The sequence below is a fragment of the Rhinoderma darwinii genome, chromosome 2 (genome assembly GCF_050947455.1).
Source record: "Rhinoderma darwinii isolate aRhiDar2 chromosome 2, aRhiDar2.hap1, whole genome shotgun sequence".
NCBI classification, from domain to species: domain Eukaryota; kingdom Metazoa; phylum Chordata; class Amphibia; order Anura; family Rhinodermatidae; genus Rhinoderma; species Rhinoderma darwinii.
Window position 1 is genome coordinate 428,048,002 of NC_134688.1, and position 20,717 is coordinate 428,068,718.

Below are 20,717 nucleotides of genomic sequence, written 5' to 3' on the forward strand. Positions count from 1 at the left end.
TGAACTTCTCTTCCTTATGTATATTGATCATCTGCCAACCAGTCCATTTATGTTTTCACAGTGTGGGCAATCATGTTTCAGAGTTTCTTACAGCAGGAGCAGATGTGTTTGCTTGTCATGTGTTACACATATGTGGTTATGTTTCTGTCACACAGTTACATGGGTTAATATAAGACCCATACCTACCAAGTTCAGTCTCTCAATGTTTAGCTATTTGGTCCAGAGAAACGCAAGACAACGATTGTGGCCATTTTTTGTCAATGGCAAGGGTGGGGGGGGGGGGGATTCTTTCTGATCTTGCAAGTGCTGTCAGATAAAATCTCTGGTCGAAATTCACTCCATACACACGGTTATTGTACTTTTTATACATTCTGCTATTAGTTTTGTCTTTTACTATGTCTAAAACTAGAGCAATCCTCAGACTATCATGGGAACCTATCATGTTGAACATGCATGAGGAGCCGTGCAGATTGAAATAATATAGTTTTGTAGGGAAAGATTCAGTGTAATTTGTATCTTAATTTAAATCCCTTCTCATTCTTGGGCTAAGAAGTCCAGTGGGCAGTCTCACTCAGTGATTGACAGCCTTCCTCTTCCAGTGATTGACAGCCTTCCTCTTCCAGTGATTGACAGCCTTCCTCTTCCAGTGATTGACAGCCTTCCTCTTCCAGTGATTGACAGCCTTCCTCTTCCAGTGATTGACAGCCTTCCTCTTCCAGTGATTGACAGCCTTCCTCTTCCAGTGATTGACAGCCTTCCTCTTCCAGTGATTGACAGCCTTCCTCTTCCAGTGATTGACAGCCTTCCTCTTCCAGTGATTGACAGCCTTCCTCTTCCAGTGATTGACAGCCTTCCTCTTCCAGTGATTGACCGCCTTTCTCTTCCTCTTTAAACACTCTTCAGCACTAATATAAATGCACAGAATCCCCAGCAATAAATAAAAATCCCTCAATGCCCCATCTCCTTTAATCCTAACCTGTCTCATATTGCAATCACAACTGAGGGATGTATAAATAATTCTTCTATATGTGTCCCAGGAGATTAGCCATTCTCCCTTCTAACCAGCCCTACACCGACCTGTCTCTTGCTATAGGGTAACTGGCTGCAACAGATTCCTTCCCACATTGCGCTGGCTGCAACAAGCAGGAGAAGTCCTGCCACCTAAGAAAAGCCTCGCCCTATTATCCATTTGCCAACTGAAAATGATTAGGTGGAAATGAACCCTGCTCAAGGTGTCTAGAGATGCAGGAATTCCTTTCCTACAGACTGACAAACACTGTAGGAAAGTTATTTTTTTAACTTTTTTTTACTCCTTTTTAATAGGGATGACCTTCTTTCTCTGGAACAGTTTGGCCTTTTCACACATTTTTTGCAGGCAGAAAAATCTGCCTCAAAAGTCCTTCGGGAATTTTGAGACCGATTTTGACCTGCCTGCAAATTCTTGCCGCGACTTTCGCTGCGTATTCCAGCCGTGGCCATTGAGCGCCGCGGGCAAAAAAACATCGAAAAACGCTTTCTCTGTCTCATTGATTTCAATGAGAGGTCCGAGACGGAACCGTGGCAAGAAAGAGCATGCCACTTTCTTTTAACGCGACTGGCTAAAAACAGTCGTGGAAAAAATGCCTCCGCTTCGCCATTCAAATCAACGGGAGGTGGTTTCGGACATTTTTTGCCGCTGATTCAGATGCGGTTTCCGCGTCCAAATCAGCGTAAAAAAAAACGTGTGAACTGGGCCTTAAGGTTCTGGTATCATAACACAGGAGTCTTTCACACAATTTAGCATGGCAGCTGTGGGAAACTTTAATTACACACAGCTTTCCTGAAGCCAGTGGCGTAACTACCTCTGTAGCAGCCATAGCGGCTGCTACGGGGCCCACGGCATGACGGGGCCCGTGCCTCCGCTAGCAGCTGCTTTGGCTGCTACAGTGGTAGCGACGCCACATTCATTAGTATCTGCATTCTTAGGCTGCAGATACTATTGAACACTGACGGAGCTAGGAGTTATCTTCCTGCTCTTCCGTAGGCTACAGGCCATGTTCGGCCTGCAGCCAATCATGTGCAGGGATCCCTGCGTGGGCCAGTGTGATGACATCCCAGGATCACGCTAGCCTGCGCAAGGATCCTGTCGGCATTGAGGAGCAGCTCTGTTCATCACGGGAACGTGGCCTAAGTAAGTAGAGCGTTTTATTTGTTTGGGGGGGGGGCGATATATGGCGCTATTTACGGGGGGCTGAATGGCACTATCTACAAGGGGAGCACTATCTACAAGGGGAGCACTATCTACAAGGGGAGCACTATCTACAAGGAGGAGCACTATCTACAAGGGGGAGCACTATCGCGCTGTCTACAGGGGGGAGGGATGTATGGCAGAGTCTACAGGCGGGGATCTATGGCACAATCTACCGTGGGGTACAATCTACCAAGTTGGCTGTGTGTTGCACCCAGGGGAGGGGAGGGGGGCCCAGTCAAAAGTTTGCTATGGGGCCCAGTGTTTCCTAGTTACGCCCCTGCCTGAAGCCGTCAGTTGACAAAGACTGTTGTATGACAGCCTGTGTCTGCAGGACCATACCTGTATTCTGCTGACAGGAAAACAAAAACAGATTTCTCGAGCACATCCTTTAAATATATAAAGTTTTATTCATATATCAGGTTAAAATTCAGAGAGGGCACAGGTAAGGCGTGTAGCTGCTTCTGCTGACAGACTCGCATAGCAACGGCAGGAAATTTAAGGAGGCTCTGTCACCACATTATAAGTGGCCTATCTCCTACATAAGGAGATCGGCGCTATAATGTAGGTGACAGCAGTGCTTTTTATTTTTTAAAAAAACAATCTACTGTATTTTTACCACTTTATTAGCGATTTAGATTTATGCGTCCTCTGCTGTAACTACCACAGACAGAGTAACGAAGTGCAGAGATTGTGAATAGACATTCCGTGGAATGTCTATTCACTGTCTAAACACTCCAGTATTGTTAATGTGTTAGTATAAGACCGCACATAAGGATCTAACAGGATCCCTCTTCGCAGTGTAAATGAATGGAGAGGAGTGCATGATGCTAATTGGTCAGCGTCATTCACTCCCCTGTACAACGCCCACTTGGGCATTAAGCAACTCATTAGCATAAATCTAAAATGCTAATAAAGTGGTAAAAATAGATCGTTTTTTTTAAATAAAAAGCACTGCTGTCACCTACATTATAGCGCCCATCTCCTTATGTAGGAGATAGGGCACTTATAATGTGGTGACAGAGCCTCTTTAAATATAGAACAGCTTCTAATAAATCAGAGCCCCTAATAATTGGGATGAGTCTATGATGAGACTGATGTTTAGATTTTATCATGTGTCAAAGGTTTCCTTCATGTTAGAACCATGTGTGCAGTCTGGCACTCGTTGTTCCCTGGTGATCATAGTGTGATGAATATATCATGGGGAATGATGTAATAGAATCTATTTTCACCAAGTTATTAGTGATTTTAGCTTTATGCTAATGAGTTTCTCAATGGACAACTCGGCGTGTTTTACTATTGACCAAGTGGGCGTTGTACAGAGGAGTGTAAGACGCTGACCAATCGGCGTCATACACTTCTCTCCATTCATTTAGTCAGCGCATAGGGATCCTTTTAGATCACTATGTGCTGTCTTATACGAACACATTAACGATACTGAAGTGTTTAGACAGTGAATAGACATTCCACGGGATGTCTATTCACAATCCCGACACTTCGTTAATGTTTCTGTGGTAGTTACAGCAGAGCAAGCGTAATCTCGCTGTAACCTGTCATTTACAGCGTGATCTCGCGAAATTACGCTTGTTCTGCTGTAACTACCACAGAAAACGTAACTAAGTGTCGGGATTGTGAATAGACATTCCGTGGAAAGGATCCTTATGTGCTTAATAAATGAATGGAGAGAAGTGTATGACGCTGATTGGTCAGCGTCATACACTCCTCTGTACAACGCCCACTTGGTCAATAGTAAAACACGCCCAGTTGTCCATTGAGAAACTCCGTAGCATAAAGCTAAAATCACTAATAACTTGGTGAAAATAGATAGTTTTAAAAAAAAAAAAAAAAGCACTGCTGTCACCTAGATTATAGCGCCGATCTCCTTATGTAACAGATAGGGCACTTATAATGTGGTGACAGAGCCTCTTTAATTTGTCCACTGCTGTCCTGTTCTATTATCTTATCACCGCTGTTTTAAAAAAAAATATAAAAAAAAAAAAAAAAGTTCTGATAATAGATGGGGATAAACTGTAGTGATTTCCTGTTATAATAAACCTTTGCTTTATGGTTACCTTTATTTGATGTAATGTCTGCGACACTTTGTTGCCTGTTTGCAATAATAATGTCAATAGGCCATTTAACTTCTATTCAATACAAAGTTACAATTTATGCTAATGGTCGCTGGGAACAGATCTGATCACCATCACATATATAGAGTGTAAGCTCACACGTGGCCGAAGTTTTCCGCACCACAACCCATGTGTCACAAGTGCATGCTGCAGATTTTAGAAAATGCAGCCTGCCCTAAAATATGCATGTTCTTTTTTGTAAAACTTGTATTGTGTTGTACATTGTTTTAGCTTTTCTGTGGGTAATTCCGCACTGAAAATCTGCAACAATTATATAATGTGTGAAAGGCTCACCATAGATAAAATCGTGTTTAGGCAAAAAAGTCCCATCTAACAGCAGTTGTGCAGGAAAGGGCACGTGTTCCTTAGTCATGGTCTGATTATAGTTCATGCAGCTGATGTGATCTCCATTCACTACTTAGGGTCTGTTCACATCAGCGTTGTCTTTCCATTGAGGAGTTCCGTCGGGGGAACCCCTCAATGGAAAGGCAAACAGAAACCTTAGCTTCCGTTTGTATCACCATTGATTCCAATGGTGACGGAAACTTTGCTAATGGTTTCCGTTTGCCACTGTTGTGACAGGGTTCCGTTGTTTTGACAGAATCAATAGCGCAGTCGACACAGTTTCCGTCACCATTGAAAACATAGGTGATGCAAGCGGAAGCTAAGGTTTCTGTTTGCCTTTCCATTGAGGGGTTCTCCCGATGGAAATCTCCGACAGAACCCCTCAACGTAAAGATCACGCTGATGTGAGTTCGCCCTTATATACATGTGATGTCACTTTATGCTGAAACCTTAGACTCTACACACTTCCATTAAAGATTTTCCAATAGGTTTCCATTGCTCTTTTGACGGCCAGATCAGTGTAGCATGATGACCTGTTCTTAAAACATGTCAAACCCATTATAAGTCAATGGTAACTGCCCAGATCTGTTACAAAACCGATTGTCATTGACTTGTCATATCCTTCATGGCTTTTTCAAAGAATCAGCGGCAGAATTCTGAGGCTGAAGTTCAGATTTCTGCTGCAGATATGCCAGCGGATCTAGATGCAAATTACAATGGGGATGAAACGCGGCTTTTCCATGCAGAATCCATGCAAATAATGAACGTGCTGTGAATTTTAAAATCTGCAACACATTCTGATTTTTTTCAGCTGAATGTGAATGAGTTTTTAAAAAAAACAAAAAACCCATTCACTTGCATTGGATGTGAAATGCATACGTACAACTTGTAGTCCTAAAATGTGTGTGTGGAGTAAAAACCACAATACTGCTGAATGTTCAGTTTGTATTGAGGTTATTTTGTTTAGTGGTCCAGGTGTTTAAAATAAGGATCCAGAAAAAAAAAAAATCAATGTGTGAGGCATTGCTGGGATTTGTGTTTTAATCTGTGTCCTGGAGGATGGGGTCACTGTATGTTGGGGATGGGAAAGAGGAGTAGGAAGTGGTGGGCAGCTGGATTTGGTTGACTTGAATATCAATGCCAAGCAGCACCCCCTGATGTGAAAAGGTCAGGGGATTCCAGATGTGCATGGAAGTTTATGAGGTGAGTGCAATACAGTAGAATCGGTAAAACTCATGTTGCAGAGTCTTGTGGGAAATGGCAGAATTATTCAATGTTGAGATTTAATAGAATCCTGCTGTGTTTTGGCTTTTTTTGGTGGGGGGATATTTAGTTTTTATTCTTGCTTTACTCCAAATTTCCTTTCATTGATGACATTTTTGACACTTTATGCTTTTATTCTTGCTTTACTCCAAATTTCCTTTCATTGATGACATTTTTGACACTTTTGTATTGTTTTTCTTTTAATTTTCTTTTTATACATATTGATTGTATTAGATTATTATATTAAGACATTTTGCACATCAAAGAAATGCATTCAATAATAAAACAAACATTGTATAACGACATTAATTAAGGAGCAGCCATGGGTATGATCTGGAGTCCAGAGGCTATTCATGTTTATTGCATAAGTTCATTTTATGTTAGAATAATTTGCATAAAGTGGTTTCATGAGATCCATATGTAACTGTTTTAATGTCTGTTCCTTTTCAGTTGTTCATGTGTGTACTTTGATGTGTGTACTTTGAAGTGTTCTTTCTTTTCATATATTTTCCTGCTTCTTGCAGACAGTAAAAACACATGACTGCAGGGTCAGACTACACACGGGTTTGATTGTAGTCTGTAACCATGGAGACTCATAGATCTGCATAGGATCCATATACACAAAACTAGGATCTTTTTATTTAAGGCCGTATGCAAATTTTCTTCATATTTTTTTTAGGTGCATTGGATCAATGAGCAGAACGGTAGTAAAGATGGACAAAGCATTTAAGACTTAAAGGGGAATTCCCAATTTAGACATATTTATGGCATATCCACAAATTCCAGGTGGAAACTGGTGAAAAGGGGGCCGCACACGCATGCGGCTCTCAATTCTTATTCTATAGGAGTTACGGAAGCAGCTGAATACGCACTGCATGGGAGCTGGGACCCGCATCTATCAAGTGTTTATGGAATATCTTATCGAAGTGGGAAATAATTCTTTAACTACAGTGTAGTGACTGGATACACATTTTCTTTTTTTTTTTCATTGTCAGATCCCCTTTAAATTAAATTACCATGAGGGTATGTTCACACGGCCTATTTACGGACGTAATTCGGGCGTTTTAACCCCAGAATTACGTTCCGAAATTACGTCTTGAAAGCGTTGACAAACATCTGCCCATTGAAAGCAATGGGCTGACATTTGTCTGTTCACACGAGGCGTATATTTACGCGTCGCTGTCAAAAGACGGCGCGTAAATAGGCGCCCGCGCCAAAGAAGTGTCTTGTCACTTCTTCAGACGTAAATGGAGCCGTTTTCCATGGACTCCATGGAAAACCAGCTCCAGTTACGTCCGTAATGGACGCGGCGTTAAAGTACCTGCACATGCCGTTACGGCTCAAATGACGGGGCTGTTTTCTCCTGGAAACAGCCCCGTAATTTCAGCCGTTACGGACTCTGCCGTGTGAACATACCCTTAGACCTCCTACACACTCACTTTTTTTTTGCTTATAAAAATTAATTTTGAACGGTTTTCATTGCGTTTTTGGTGGCGTGTTTTTCCATTTATTCCATTTGTAATGTTCGTGTTATTTAGCATTTTCAAGTTCTATAGAGAAGCATATGGTTAAAACGCCAGAAAAAATGTCATACCTAGAGCATGCTACGTTTGTGTTAGGATCCCTTCTATACTTCAGGAATGTGAAATGTCAGAATAATGCTAAAGACAATGATTTATTTCAGCTTTTATTCCTTTCATCAGCTTCCCAGTGGCTTGGAAGTTTACATTCACCAAGTGGATTGTACCTTTTTAAATAGCTTGTAAAGTCATAGCTTTAGAAGTTTCTGATGGGCTAATTGACGTCATTTAAGTTAATTGGAGGTGTACCTGTGGCAGTATTTTAAGGCCTATCTTCATGGCCTACTTGCCTCTTTACTTAACATCATGGGAAAATCAAAAGAAATCAGCCGAGACATCAGAAAAATAGTTGTAGACCTGTACAAGTCTGTTACCAGTAACCGTAAAATGTGTCCTATATAGACATGACCTGAAAGGCGGCTCAGCAAGTAAGAAGCCGCTGCTCCAAAACTGCCATGAAAAAGACGGGTCACAGCTTGTTACTGCACATGGGGGCAAAAATCTTACTATTCAGAGAAATGTCCTCTGGTCTGATGAAACAAAAATGATTGACTTGCAAGCTTAAAGAGGCTCTGTCACCACATTATAAGTGCCCTATCTCCTATATAAGGAGATCGGCGTTGTAATGTAGGTGACAACAGTGCTTTTTATTTAGAAAAACGATCTATTTTTACCACTTTGAGCGATTTTTAGCTTTATGCTAATGCATTTCTTAATGCCCAAGTGGGCATATTTTTACTTTAGACCAAGTGGGCGTTGTACAGAGGAGTGTATGACGCTGACCAATCAGTGTCATACACTTCTCTCCATTCATTTACACTGCACTAGCGATGTAGCTATATCGCTATGTGCAGCCACATACACAAACACAGTGTCCTGATAATGAATATGCATCACTACCAGCCTGGACGTGATGTGTATTCAGAATCCTGACCACTTCTGAATCTTTTCTGTGAGATTCCAGCAAGGCAAACGTAATCTCGTTTGAAATGACAGGTTACATCGTAATCTTACGAGATTATGTTTGCCTTGCTGTAAATCTCACAGAAAAGATTCAGAAGTGTCAGGATTGTGAATAGACATCCCGTCCAGGCTGGTAGTGATGTATAGTCATTATAAGGACACTACAGTAATGTTTGTGTATGTAGCTGCACATAACGATATAGCTATATCGCTAGTGCAGTGTAAATAAATGGAGAGAAGTGTATGACGCTGATTGGGCAGCGTCACACACTCCTCTGTACAACGCCCACTTGGTCTAAAGTAAAAACACGCCCACTTGGGCATTAAGAAACTCATTAGCATAAAGCTAAAAATCGCTCATAAAGTGGTTTAAAATAGATTGTTTTTCTAAATAAAAAGCATTACTGTCACCTACATTATAGCGCCGATCTCCTTATGTAGGGCACTTATAATGTGGTGACAGAGTCTCTTTAAGTAAACCATCCTGACTGTGAAGCACTGGGTGGCAGCATCATTGTGTGTGTGTGTGTGTGTGTGTGTTTGTGCGCGTGTGTTTGTGTGCTTCGCTGCAGGAGCGACTGATGCACTTCACAAAATAGATGGCATTATAAGAAAGGAAAATTTTATGTGGAGATATTGAAGCAGCATCTCAAGACATCGGCCAGGAAATTTAAAGCTTGGGCCGCAAATGGTTCTAATGGACATTGAGCCCAAACATTCTTCCAAAGTTTTGGTAGAATGGCTTAAGGACAACCGTGAATGTAATTGAGTGGCCATCACAAAGCTCTGACCTAAATTCCATAGAAAATGTATGGGCAGAACTGAAAAAGCGTGTGCAAGTAAGGAGGCCTACAAACCTGACACTGTTACGTCAGTTGTGTCAGGAGGAATGGGCCGAAATTCCAGCAACTTATTGCAAGAAGCTTGTGGAAGGCAGCCCAAAACATGTGACCCAAGCTACACAATGTAAAAGCAATGCTACCAAATACTAACCACGTGTATGTAAACTTCTGAGCCACTGAGTATGTAACGAAAGAAATAAAAGCTGAAATAAATCATCTAGTATTATTCTGACATTTCACATGAAATATAGTAGAGATCTTAACTGACCTAAGAGGGAATGTATACAAGAATTAAATGTCAGGAATTGTGAAAAACTTGGTTTTAATGAATGTGGCTATTGTGTATGTGAACCTAGGATGTGGTGGCAACAATATGCAATAGTAGTATTTTTAATGATCACAGATGAAATCCATTATAGAAATGAAGAGGCTCTGTCACCAGATTATAAGTGCCCTCTCTCCTACATAATCTGATCGGCGCTGTAATGTAGATAACAGCAGTGGTTTTTTATTTTGAAAAACGATCATTTTTGAGCAAGTTATGAGCAATTTTAGATTTATGCTAATTAGTTTCTTAATGACCAACTGGGCGTGTTTTTACTTTTGACCAAGAGGGTGTTGTACAGAGGAGTATATGACGCTGACCAATCAGTGACCAATCCGCGTCATACACTTCTCATTGTTCCAGCCCATTGTTACAGTGTGATTGTGCAGTGAAAGAAGCTGGGCTGGAACAATGAGAAGTGTATGACACTGATTGGTCACTGATTGGTCAGCCTCATACACTCCTTTGTACAACACCCACTTGGTAAAAAGTAAAAACACGCCCAGTTGGTCATTAAGAAACTAATTAGCAAATTTCTCATTTGCTCAAAAATGATTGTTTTTCAAAATAAAAACCACTGTTGTCACCTACATTATAGCGCCCATCTCCTTATGTAGGAGATAGGGCACTTATAATCTGGTGACCGAGCCTCTAAATATAGAACAGCTTCTAATAAATCAGAGCCCCTAATAATTGGGATGAGTCTATGATGAGACTGATGTTTAGATTTTATCATGTGTCAAAGGTTTCCTTCATGTTAGAACCATGTGTGCAGTCTGGCACTCGTTGTTTCCTGGTGATCATAGTGTGATGAATATATCATGGGGAATGATGTAATAGAATAACCCCAGGGCTCTGAATATTTGAGTTTGTTCCATATGTGCGAATGAACACGCCTTTGTTGGTGTGGTAAATGTCTGTACCCTGTGGTATTGTTAATCCTCATACACTGAGTGTTCATCCTGTTTCTCTGTTCCCTCAACCTTAGTGACGTATGAAACTATTCCGTGATCAGTCATGACTGCATTTGTTTTCCATAATCTGTACAAATGAACTCAACATACATGGACCAGTATTCCTAGACGTATACAATAGGGCAGGCCTTGAAATCCCAACTAGTTAATGGTGCAGTTATGTCCCCTTAGGACACCTCATAGCAATATTTAAAGGATATGTCCATTTTTGGACACCATTTACAGTTAATATATTGATCTAGATAAAAATTTAGATTTGTAAGTACATTTCTTGTACTGATCCATAGTTACAGCCTATATTATTATATTCCACAGCTTCACTGGTCGTCTTTGTGACTAATTAATATGCTTGATACATTTTATTTATATAACAGCCAGCGGAGCTCCTATAAGGCTTTGTTCACATATGCGCTAAGGTTTTCCATTCCTCTGTTCCATCATAGAAACAGAAGAACGAAAAAACTGAGCTGCCAGAGCCATTGCATCACTGACACTAGCGGCACCTGACGGAACCCCCTGACTTTAATGGGTTTTGGTGAATATGTCCATAGTTTTACCGGAAGAAATATCGCTGCAGGTAGCGCTAGTTGTCCAGAATTATATACCGGAACGGTGAATGAGGTCGTCCTCCACAGGTGTGAACAGAGCCTATTGCAGAGGGACAGTTAGTTTTTTCCTACATCACATTACTGTACAGTGGTCAGTGTACTGACTACACACTCTTCTCAGAATACAAATCATTAGACCAAGCTTTGTACCGATAACTCCGAAACAAATATGGGAGATTTAGGATCTTAAAGGGGACCTGTCAGCTCTTCGATCATGTCTGTCTTAGTAAATTCCTCATGAAATAATTCTGGAGCATCTTTTCTTAGAACTCTGTGTTGTGCTGTTCCTCTGTTATTTCTCATGTAAATGTATGCACAACTGGGTGTTGCACCTAGTCATTAGGGTGGGTCCCTACATACTTGGACTCTGTCCAATCAGTGCTGACCATGTTAGACTGTGTATGAATACGCCCCATTGACAAGGAGAATGGGAACACCCAGTTGTCAGTTTTATTAATACATTTCCATGAGGAATAGCAGAGTATTTACGAAGTAACGTATTTACTAAAACAGACCTGACCGGAGAGATGACACTTCCTCAACATGCCTGCAGTAATGTGAATGCAGCTCTAGACTTTTAATACAGACTGTAACTCAGGATCACTACTATATCATTTAAAGACATTTTCAGAAGATAGCGAAGAAAATCCTGCCGAAAAATATTCAAATAACACAATTCTTAATATACTTTTAAAATTCCTCAGTTTTTTCACTGCCACTGTTTGGGTCTGCACCACATCTCTGTTTACATATCTGTGTAAAGATGGGACGTCAATATGGATGACCTCACGTGAGCGGGCCAACCAGTCATGGCCCCCTATGACATCACTGTGGTCAACAAGTCACTGCAGCAGCGCATGATTGCCTGGCCCACTCACGTGATAGGTCAGCACGCAAAAGTATAAATATAAGGCACAGAGGAGAAAATGCAGATTTGTCTCTGCATAGAAGTAGAAGAATATAAACCTCCCAAGTAATATCAAAGAAAACATAACCGAATAAATAAGGGGAAATAAAGGCAAGAGGAAAGAGTATAGGGAGGAGAGAGAGGGTCAAACCTCCTCGAATTACCGGTGAACTGCCAATAAATATAATTGTCATAAGATTAATTGCCAGAAAACTATTAAGCTGGTGCTGAATTTAATGTCATGTTGACAGAAAACGGAACCTATGGAAGCCAAAGTTTCTCGTTCAGTTCGACCTTATCTTGAAGAATGCTAGAAAGTTTTTCATCATCTATAATCCAGAATAATTTAAGTTTTTTCAGTCTAAATTGATCATGGGTGTCTTCCATGCACCAACTATTCGATTTCTAGCACACAAAAACATAGATGAGATTAGTTTTTGAGTGCGTTTAGGGATATCTGGAATGGGTTTGTTACATGTTGCTTCCCAGAGGGATTTACTGAGAGAAATTCTTGTCACAGATTGTAGAACATAATAAAAATGTCTGACTATTTTAATGTCATACTAGATTCGGGAGACAAATTTTAATATAAATTAGGTAAAGGTAACCTTTTAAAGTTTTGGCATCTATTACGACCAATGGTGAGGTCCAAGCACCACCATGTTCTAGTGGGTCAGGCCCCAGTAAAAAAAAAAAAAGAAAGATAATGGGAAGCCATGTTTTGAATTCTAAAGAAACCCGCTATTGCAGTTATGTAGCTGTGTGCTAGAAATAAAAGAATACTTCATATGATACATTATTTCTAGAATGTCTGGTCTGTCTTCCTCAATCATATAGGCAATGAATGTTCGATTGGTTATTTGGATATATATATATATATATATATATTTAATTAGTGCTATTGCCTTTCTGAAGGTCCACTCAGTATTTGAAGGGCTTGCAATGGTGATCCCTGTGCTGGATGTTGGTGGGTGACTACAAGCACACCGATGAGTTTGGTGATTTTAAGCCTATAAATCTTTCCATAGGTGGAAACTGAATGCCATGACCTGAAGGAGCTAGGTGACCAGAGGGAAGAGCAGCTAAAATTGGCAAACGTGAAGCTACTGGAGAAGAGCAGTGAGAGAGAGTCCGAGATAAAAGACATGAAGGACACCATTTTTGAACTGGAGGACCAAGTGGAACAATATCGTGCTGTTAAATTACATAACAACCAACTCCTCAGTGATCTGGAAAGTAAGTACTCAATATATAGAAGACCTGATCATGGGAACAGTGATAAATCAAATGCATGGAATATTAAAATCGGTCATTGGTTTAAGCAGTAATATTTTTAAACTTATATTTCAGCCCTTGTTTAGGCCATGTCTGGTCTATCTGTGGTAGTTTGCCCAGGCTATAGCCAATGAAAGCATGGCCAACTTAATCCGGGCCAGTCTTTGAGGATGCCACACTGATGGCCTGGAACCCAAGACCTTGTGACCACCACAAATCTTATTAATTATATAGCAGAGGTTAGACATTGTATATCATTGTTACTAGTTTATGTATGGATCTGTAATTTGGCCCCTGTATGTTGGTATTATTTGAGCACAGTATGGTGGTATATTCATAGGCAATGTGTGTCACTGCTGCCAGATGAAGGTGAGGTTGCCAACAGAAGGTATCGCACAGGGCACCATCTGGGGTTGCCAACTGCCCATAAATTCCTGGACAGTCCGTTAAAATTTGGGACTTTTTTCCAGTCACAGTACAAAATGTAGGCGGTCTCTGATTTTTGGATAAATTGTCCAGAAAAAGAAATAATCAGGCTAGCAACCCTGGCATCATCCAACGGAAGCCATCCCTGATGGTAATTGACTATGTTCGCCATCTGTCGAGGCATAATCCAAGGGTGCACCATCCATGAGACAGAGTGAGAATGTTGCCTCAGGTGCCACGCTTCATATTGCAAAGTATAATCACAAAGCAAAAAGGCATCGATAAGGAGTTCTGTTACATGGAGATGGTATTCTACGTGATGTTGGTAGCAAAGTGCAGACCTCATTGGGCAAATTCACAAGGATTTCATAGAAATAAAGGTTAACGGTTGTCCTATATATTTATAATATAGGGAAAACAGTGGAAAAAAAGGGAGGATCCTATGGGGCGCTGCTGCGTGGTTGTTATGGACAATCAATGATGATAGATATGGAGATATATGAATAGATATTTATTGAAACATTAAGGCTACGCGTTTCAACGCTGTACTAGCGTCTTCCTCAGGCCTGAGGAAGACGCTAGTACAGCGTTGAAACGCGTAGCCTTAATGTTTCAATAAATATCTATTCATATATCTCCATATCTATCATCATTGATTATCCATAACAACCACGCAGCAGCGCCCCATAGGATCCTCCCTTTTTTTCCACTGTTTTCCCTATGTTCTAACTAGCGGTAACCACCCGGTTTACCGGTTTGGATCCTGGCAGCAGCACTAGTGGATTTACCTACTACTTTTATCAAGCATTAACGTGGTGAGCATAAAAGACCACGTTTACTATTCTTTTTATCCTATTGACCTGCACCATGTGGCGCCGTGCTTTTTGCTTCTCTGTTTATATATTTATAATGTCACAGGTAAAAATGTGTAAAAAATCTGTGGTATTTAAGAAATTTTGCTTGTACTTGAACAGAAGAAGAAGCTTGTTTGGCCCATCTACCCAGGTGAACACTATTATATGAAAACATTTCTGGTACACGGTTGATGCATATGACACATTCGGGTAATAAATTGATAAATATGGTTTCAGATTTCATATTTTCGAAATATAAGCTTCGTTATATTTAACCAGTTAGTGACCGCCGATACACCTTTTCACAGTGGTCACTAACGGGATTTATTCTGATGCATATGCCTTTTTATGGCGCTGCATCAGAATAAATCTGTGCCGCCGGGAGCAGTAAAAGCTACCTGCTCTCCGCTCCTGAAGGTAGCTAAGTGCTTGGAGCGGACCAAATCAACATCGATCTCATCCGTTTAATTTCTCAGATGCAGCGGTCAATAGCGACCCCCCCCACATCTGAGTGGTTTTAGAAGGATGGGGCTCTATCGCCCCCCCGGGATGCGATCAAGGGGTGCCGATGGTTTCTATGGCAGCCGGGGGCCGAACAAGGGTCTGCCTCTAGTGAATGCCTGTTAGGTTTTACACTGACAGGCATAATACACTGCAATACAGTATAGTATTGCAGTTTATTCACTATGCGATCATTTGATCGCTTTTATAAGTCCCCTAGTGGGACGAAAAAAAAAGTTTAATAAAAAATAAAAATCCGAAGTAAAAAAAAAAATATTTAAAAGCCCACTTTTTCCCCTTACAAAATGCTATATATATATATATATATATATATATATATATATATATATATTACAAAAATTTTACCTATTTGGTATCGGCCGCGTCTGTAACAACCCCACCATAAAGCTATAACATTATTTAACCTGCACGGCGAACCCCGTAAAAAAATAAAATTAAAAAAAAACACGTGCCAGAATTGCTGTGTTATTCATCCTGCCTTCAAATTTATTTTTATAAAAACTGATCAAAAGGTCGCATGTACTACAAAATGGTACCAATAAAAACTACTAGGTGTCCCATAAAAAAAAAAACAAAGCCCTCATACAGCTGCATCGGCTGAAAAATAAAAGATCTGGCTCTCAAAATATGGTGACACGAACAAGTTTTTTTGGAAAGTATTTTTATTAAATCGTAAAATATAAGAAAAATTATATAAATTTGGTATCGTCGCAATCCTAACGACCCGCTGAATAAAGTTATGTTCTTTATACCACACGGTAAACTGTATCAATTTCGGATGCAAAAAGAAATTGCTGGGTTTTTTTCTATTCCCCAACAAAATAAAGTTAATGCATACGTTTTTATGTACCCTAAAATGGTGCTATTAAAAATACAACTTGTCCCGCAAAAAAAAAAAAGTCCTTATACAGCTATGTTGATGCAAAAATAAAAAAGTTATAGCTCTTTGAATGTGACAATGGAAAAACGTTATTGAACACACAACTGCTTCAGGCTTTGTCTTTTCCAGGCAGGAAGCTGGTTGTGATTAGATAATATAGCAATAGAGCCAGGAGAGAGGTCAACAGGACAGGCCAATAGTGACACAGGAATCGCTACTGTCACGTTGTTTTGCAATCGAAGGAGTTTCCTACTTGGTTATTTCTGCCCAGTTATCCGCTCCAGATTCTATGGGAACTCGGATAATTATTTTGGAGCACCAGAATTTCTGGACAATTGGATATTGAATTAAAGGGGATGTCTTAGGACAGACCTATCACTAGGACTTGCCATCAATGTCCGAACAGCGAGGATCCAACTCCTGTGCCTCCTGCAGACTTGCTAGAACAAAGTAGTGGCAGCTCTAGGAAAGCGCTGTGCAACTTTGTTTCCTGTCATGATGTGGAACGACTTTCCTAGTGCCACTGATCGCTATTGTAGTGATCGGTGGGGGTCACATTATTCAGACCCTGGGCAACCGGACAATGGTGGCATAGTCTATCGATATGCTGTCAATGTCTGCTCTGAGAAAACCATCATTTAAAGGAATTTTACTGTATCAATATTGCTTTTATCACATATTGGATGTTGTGTGGACTTTAGAGGACGACTGGTAACAGACGCATCAGAATTAAACCCTGTGCCAGTTCATAAGAACAAAATACTAATACAAGTGTCGGACAATGTCTCAAACGCTAAAATATACTGTCAATATGGAAACAATGGGGGTCCAACTGCTTGACCCCACTGATCATGAGAATGAAAGGGCCGTCCTCCTTGGTGGATCGCTGCTGCCCCTTCCATGTTGTATGTACGTAATATTGCAGCTCAGCCCTACTGACTTGTAAAGGACTGATCTGCAATTCCAGATGCAGCACATGGACGAGGGCAAAACTATGAAGAGACCATTGTGGGCCCTTTCCTTTTCATGGTCGGTTGGGGTCCCGGCAGTTGGACCCTCATCAATCCTATTTTGCTTGCATTTCCTTATGAATGGCCATTAATGTTTGGCAACTTCTAAATAAAGGTGTTTCTGTCGTTTTAAACATTATTTTAGCTACATGACCACGTACTTTACTGAACTGGAAATTGTATATCTTTTTTTTTTTTTTTTTTTAACACGTCCTGGAATTAAAGGAAACTCTATAAGAGCCTGGATGCTAAATAGCTTTTTTATTTTATGTAAAACTCCAAGGAGGTTTTAATTCTGCAGCATCAAAACTCATGAAAAATGATGCTGATCTGATTCTTCACGCTTGCACGCCGCAGCTTTAAAAGAGAAAACACATGCTTACACTTGGCATCTTCATATTTTTTTTCTGCCCTAAACATAAAGTTCCAAGTTCTACATTATTCATCGGCGATGCCTAACAGAGAAATCATGCGAAATGCCAGAAAATGTAAAAAAGTGTATTCAACCCATAAGATTTTAGTGTAACATTCATTAAATGACTGCAAATACCGATCCAAACAAAAGTGACCAATAGTATCAATAATCGCAAAGTGCAAAAGGACAAAAAGATGGTTTCCATAGGAGGGGGAAGAACTTTCCTCTGATCATCTCCCATGGCATGTGAACAGCGATTCCAGAAAATACTCTCATGGGGAATACCGAAATTCTGCTATGATGGAAGTTTTCCTGTAAAAATTGTCAAATTCTGTGTAATTGCAGAACGCAGATTATCTGGATCATCCATCTAGATATAGAATGGTCATGTGTAATATCGTTGTGACACCTTTTATTATATCCCTGGAATAGATATAGCATAATATGATCCTATAAATCCAGAGGTTAATAAAAAATATTATTACTGTTCTTTTATCATCCTATTTTGTTTTTGAGTTGTCTATAAATTCAAGATTTATCAGATGATGATCAGTGCATATACATGAAGAAAGTCCAGAGTGGATTAACAATGGCAGCACGGTGACTAGATGGTTAACACTGGAGTCCTGGATTTGAATCCGACCCAGGACAACATCTGCATGGAGTTTGTATGCGCTCTCCGTGTTTATGGGGGTTTCCTCTAGGTACTCCATCTTCCATAAACACAAATCAACAATACAGATCGGGAATTGAGATTGTTAGCTCCACTGGGGACATGTGAGCGATGACCACTTCTATACAGCGCTGAGGAATATGTTGGCGTCATATGAGTAACATAAAAAGAACCTGCAGTTTCGATTACGACAGTTCGATTACGTTACATTTCTGCATCAATATTAGTGGGGTAATAGCGCCACCCTGTGGCTTCAGTGTTGAATTACACTGTTTAGTATGTCAAGTACCAACCCTGTTTTTTTACTTATTTAGATAAAGTGGATAAACTGGAGGAACAAAAACAAGATCAGGAAAGACAACTGAAGCTGCTCGCGAAAGAGATGAAGGTAAAATATACATTGGATAATAGAAACTTTGTGGATATTGACTTATTGTAAACTTGTAGACGCAGCCAAATTTTCGTTTTTTGTGCTCCCCGCCTTCCAGAAGGCGTAACTTTTATTCTTTATTTTTTGACCCTCCTAATCGTATACAGGATTGTGTTTTGCGGGAAAAGTTGTAATTTTTCTTTATTTACTTTAGTTTCTAATGTTGTTTTTCACGATTCATACAATGTACTGAGAAACTTCAAAAAAAAATATTTTTAGGGTGAAATGGGGAAAAAACTGAATACTCTATTGTTTTTTGGCTTTAGTTTTTACGGTCGTTACTGTGCCTTAAAAACGACTTCATTCTACGGTTGTATACGATTACGGTTTTACCAATTTACAAAGCAATCTTTTTTTCTTTTTCTTTTTTTTTTTAAAAATTTTGTATTGCCTTGCCATATTCTGAGTCAGTTTTTATTTTTTATTTTTCTGTCAATCGAGAGGTGTTTTTTTTTTTTTGGCGGTGGGTGGGGGGCACCTGCGACTTTTTAATCACTTTTTATTTCTGTGGGAGATAAGGTGACCAAAAAATAGCAATTCTGGTGGTTTTAATTTCTTTTTGTTTTTTTTACAGGTTAATTGACGTTCTATTAGAGTAGTTCAGACTTTTACGAATTAGGCAGTATTCATTATTATTTTTTTTGTCTTTAAAGGCTATGTACGCCTTTTTGACTGCTTTTTTTTATTTTTTTTAAATCGATCAGTCAGTGTGATTAGTGTAACGTCTTAATTCGTTTTTATTAAAAATTAGTTTTACTGTTTGAGATCTAGCTGCTCTGTATTCTCTATACAGAATAGCTGTATCGTTCACTTGATTAGGCCTCCAAGCTGCCATAACAACCATTGGCATCCTGCGATCGTATCGCAGGGGAGCCGATGGGCTGTCAGAGGAGGGGGGGGCCCTTTTTCTTATGGCTTAGATGCCACAGTTGCTATTGGCTGTGGCATCTTAGTGGTTAAACCGCCAGGATCGAAGTTCCCTCTGATCCCGGCTGCTGTGTATGGAGCACGCCCAGCCCATGATCCTGCTCCATACTTCCCCTTTGCCAAGCGGGTTAATGGGTAGGTTCTCTGTGTTTCTTTAATTGTTAAATGTTCAGTATGTTTTAAAATATTAATTTGTTTTTTTTTATGTTTCGCTACTTATTTTGAAATACTGCAGAATATGTTGTGCTTTATAAGTGTTGGTGTTTCAGTAATACAAGATGTGCAAGTCTTCATAACACTCCTAATATAATGATAATTGAATGCTGTTCTGCCCTCAAGTAGTGAAAAGGCAGTAGTGCTTGGCTTCAAAGCGGTAATCTATGGGTTATTCCATCATAGGAGGATGCTGAAGAATGGAAGCGGTTCCAGGCAGACCTGCAGACAGCAGTGGTGGTGGCAAATGACATTAAATGTGAAGCTCAGCAAGAGCTGCGTTCTGTAAAAAGGAGGCTGCAAGAAGAGGAAGAACTGAGTGCCCTTCTTCACCGGGAGCTGGAGGACATGCGAGGGAGCAGGTCAGGCTGCCATTGATTTGCCATGTATATATTTATGTGAAAGGAGATTTCAAGTAATCTACTTTTATGGTTTGTCCACTGGAAGCGGATCGGAGGAGGACTGACCACTGGTAATTCTTCATTAAAGTGTAGCTAAACGTTTGACAAACTTCTGACATGTCATAGTGACATGTCAGAAGTTTGGATTGGTGGTGGTCCGAGCACTGAGACCCCCACAAATCGCTAGAACGAAGCAGCTGAAGCACTCGTGTGAGCGCTCAGCAGCTTCGTGTCTGTTCAGCTTTTTCAGCAAATAAATGTAGCGGTGTACGGACTTAATAGAAAGTCTATGAGCCCATACTCCGATACATCGGCTTTCCGGAAAAAGCTGAATAGAAACAATGCGGCTGAGCACTCACACAAGCACTTCAGCTGCTTCGTTCTAGCGATTGGTGGGGGTCTCAGTGCTCGGACCCCCACCAATCCAAACTTCTGACATGTCACTATGACATGTCCGCAGTTTGTCAAACATTTAACTACACTTTAAAGTCTACTTTTATAATAGATACTGAAATTGCTCACTTTTGA

At 40.2% G+C, this 20,717-nt stretch overlaps 1 protein-coding gene across 4 annotated transcripts in view; it reads left to right on the forward strand.

Annotated features, from left to right (window-relative positions):
- Window positions 1-20,717, forward strand: part of SPECC1 (sperm antigen with calponin homology and coiled-coil domains 1) — a 371,633-nt gene that overhangs the window by 227,931 nt on the left and 122,985 nt on the right. For all 4 annotated transcript variants that reach the window (XM_075854361.1, XM_075854364.1, XM_075854362.1 and 1 more), the window contains 3 exons: window positions 13,192-13,399; window positions 18,533-18,606; window positions 19,975-20,150. In XM_075854361.1, the coding sequence (XP_075710476.1) occupies window positions 13,192-13,399; window positions 18,533-18,606; window positions 19,975-20,150 (458 nt within the window). The remainder of the gene's footprint in view (window positions 1-13,191; window positions 13,400-18,532; window positions 18,607-19,974; window positions 20,151-20,717) is intronic.